The sequence below is a fragment of the Antrostomus carolinensis genome, unplaced genomic scaffold (genome assembly GCF_000700745.2).
Source record: "Antrostomus carolinensis isolate BGI_N321 unplaced genomic scaffold, ASM70074v2 scaffold15289, whole genome shotgun sequence".
NCBI classification, from domain to species: Eukaryota; Metazoa; Chordata; class Aves; order Caprimulgiformes; family Caprimulgidae; genus Antrostomus; species Antrostomus carolinensis.
The window spans coordinates 37,073-40,568 of record NW_010340761.1 but is presented as its reverse complement, the minus strand read 5'-3'; the positions used below and the strand labels follow the sequence as shown (position 1 = coordinate 40,568).

At 38.8% G+C, this 3,496-nt stretch overlaps 1 protein-coding gene across 1 annotated transcript in view; it reads left to right on the top strand.

The window, feature by feature from the left end:
* The window catches only part of SLC30A8 (solute carrier family 30 member 8), a 21,827-nt gene extending 18,598 nt beyond the window's left edge, over window positions 1-3,229 (top strand). The window contains exons 7-8 of the mRNA XM_010176275.1: window positions 1,931-2,065; window positions 3,084-3,229. Coding sequence (XP_010174577.1) covers window positions 1,931-2,065; window positions 3,084-3,229 — 281 coding nt within the window. The remainder of the gene's footprint in view (window positions 1-1,930; window positions 2,066-3,083) is intronic.
* The last annotated feature ends 267 nt before the right edge of the window (window positions 3,230-3,496 follow it).

Below are 3,496 nucleotides of genomic sequence, written 5' to 3'. Positions count from 1 at the left end.
TCAACTATGAAGACATAAGGATTAAAGGGAAAAGTAGCTCTAACAGTGTAGGTTTTGAAAGGATGCGAGTTACTCAGTGTGACTTTCACTTTGCACCTACTTCTGTTTCAAGAAAGAAGTTTTCCAGTAACAGTAAAGCTTCATTCTAGGGTTGGGTTGCTTTCTTTGATTGTGAGACAGAGATATATTTGTGTAGAAGTGTACCTAGACAGAGTGCAGCAACTGGCTATATCTTGGCTGCCTAAAAATCAGAAGATCTCTTGACTACTGAAAAAAAAAAATCAAATTACCAGGAAGACCTGTCAGCCCCTGACACTCAGGTGTCTCTTTCTCAGAGCAGTGATTCGCAGTTTATGCTGACATGCAAAAATTGGCAATGCTCTGTTCCCCACTGCAGCAAGCCCTTTTACGCTGTCCTTCTGGGGAGGTCTCTGAAGCTAGTCTCCTACCTCCTAAGTAGCCTCCTAAAAATTTTCTAAAGAGAAATTGCATGTTGGAGCTGGTATTTGAGGTGGCTCTTACCCCGTGCATAGAACATCCAGCCTATTCTGGGGTATCAGCCTAGCAGTGGAGAAACCCATACCTGCAACTGACTATGTCATACAGCCGTTGACTGTCCATGGTCTTCTCTAAAAAGCATGTGCACGTCACCATCATATTCTACTAAGTCCGTACTCCATATTCTTCTTATAATAAATGGATAGAACAAAGCATACAATACTGAGGCCATTAACGATTACAGATAATTACCAGTTACGGCATGAAAGACACAGTTAACCATTACTGTGCTTATCATTATTGTACTTCATAACTGGTGGCATTAAAAATATTTTTAATTTTACTGATCTAAGTGAAGCATGATGAGCATAGATGTTCAGGAGGGTGTAGAGGTACATTTCCAAACTCACATCTCACTCCAGGGAAGAGCTGTAGTTAAATTCCTTGGTCAAATCTGGATTTAGATTAAACTCTGAATTTCATGTTGCAACTCACCCTATCACAACTGTCATCACTGTGAAAGAAGGTCATCATCTGATCATAGTCACAGAATGGTTTGAGTTGGAAGGGACCTTAAAGATCATCTAGTTCCAACCTGAGCAGGGACATCTTCCACTAGACCAAGTTGCTCAAATCTTCACCCAACCTGGCCTTAAACACTTCCAGGGAGGGGGCATCCACAGCTTCTCTGGGTAACCTGTTCCAGTGTCTGACCACCCTCACAGTAAAACATTTCTTCCTAACAGCTAATCTAAATCTACCCTCTTTCAGTTTAAAACTGTTAACCCTCATTCTATCACTACACTCCCTGATGAAGAGTCCCCGTCTTTCCTGCAGGCCCCCTTAAAGTAGTGGAAGGCCTCTATAAGGTCTTCTCTTCTCTAGCCTTCTCTTCCCTAGACTAAACAATCCCATCGGTATCTTTTATAAGGACATTCATCTAGGAAAATAAGAACTGATCTACTCTAACTAGGTCTAGGATCTCATCTCATCTAAGATTCCTGAGTCAAGCCATTTTAATCTTTACGTTTGTCTTTCCCTCTCTGCTAAACTGATGCTTCTTTATTACATAAATATGTTGACAGAATCTCTAAGTGATGTTCAGGTGAAGCCATAAAATCTGCACTCACAAAGCTGCTGGTGCAAAAGTATGACATGATTTTGCTAAACATCTCACTTCTCCATGTAACCTGGACCCTCAGAGTATTTCCTAAGACATGCATGAGTCTCATTCTTCCTTGGAGAAGTGTAAAACAAGGGATAGGATTAAATTTCACAGTGGACTCTAAAATAGATAGACTTTCCAAAGCATTGAATATTTTTATACAAATTATATATCTAACTGAATAAACATTCATGATGCATTTTACTTTAATGATCATCACTCTTCTCTCTTCAAAAACTTATTTTTTCCCTAATTTCACTTTTTAAGGAACAGCAAAAGGACTTGTTTATGATGCAGTGAAAGCGAGGATTTTAGCAGTTGAGAAAGTGGAGTCTGTTCACAACCTTCAGCTTTGGTCTCTGACAATGAATCAAACTATTCTATCTGCTCATGTTGCCACAGGTCAGTAAATTTCTGTAAACAGGGAGTAAGTATTCAACTGCTGCCTAGTAAAGGTCAGTCTCCCCTGATTGGGATACAACTCACTGTATATCTGTTGCTTGTTAAAACAAATGTCATCATTTTGTTGGACAAACACAAACAACAAAAAAGCTTTCAAATCCTCCTCCCAGAAAGCTTGCCAAAACAACAGGGACTTCTACTTAGCCCAAAACTTGAAAATTGCAGAGGCTCTGAAGCAAGGAAGTAAACTACAGGATATTCTAATTAAATTAGAAGAATTAAACTAAGGCCGGAGTTTTCTTACAAAATCAAATAGATTTTGTAGTGGATTTGTCAAGCTTGAAAACTGTTGATCCCTGTAAGGAAAACTTAGAGTGCAGAACTGCATTCCTGATAAATCTCCAGCTGTAAAACAATCTTTAAAACATAGTTTGGAGCGTAAAGGTACATCCAAGGGAAAAGTTCACCTTTAAAAATATTTTTTAAAATGTAGTCTTTATCCATGTTGATAAATTGTCCACTACCCAGATCAATTGTCTTGTTTATCTCTTTACTTTTTACATATTAGGGTTTGTTTAAGAAAAAAATTCCACCTGCGTTTGGCCAAGAACATGTTCAGAAGCAAAGTTCTTCATGGAGTCCACACTTCCCAAAAAGAGTGGGTCTATCAGTCACCCAAATCACTTGGCACTGTTGTTACTCCCTGACTGGATGAACTAATCTTTTTTAAGTATTCCTGCTTTCCTCCAGTCTTCTGCCAAAGTGAGTTTCTCTGGTGATTAAAATTAGCTCAGCTCTTGCCAAAATTGCATATTCCAACCACATTTGAATGAACAAACGTTTGCTGACATGCAAGGTGTTGAAAGGAGGATAAAAAGAACAAGAAACAATTCTCAAAACAAACTTATTTTTAGAAGTTGCCAGGTTGTTTGCAAATAGTTTCTGTCAGTAATCACTTACTCTTCTTTAAAGCATTATATTATATGCAATTTGATTATTTTCTGCTCATTATCTATAGCAGACACAGAAGACAACCAGAAGATTTTGAGAGAGATTACCCAAGCCCTGTTTGAGCACTACAGCTTCCACTCCATCACCATTCAGATTGAATCAGGAGAGGATCAGAAACAGGACTGCGTCTTCTGTCAAGAGCCCAGGGACTAAAGGGAGCAGTGTGCTATGCAAAATAACAATCGCCCCTCTTACAGGTCAATGGAGACTCTATGTGCTGGTTGTACGTAACTGGTTAACAACAAATGATAATTAACTGAACTAAAAAGTTCTGCCACAGAGCAGTGCATGGAGCTTTGTTTGTTGATGCCATCTACCAGGAGAGATCATGTATTAAATCCATCTATCATCCAGATTACCTGCCCATCAATGGTTACTTTCAATTACAAGAGAAAGTAAATTATTCTTGACTAGAGTGGC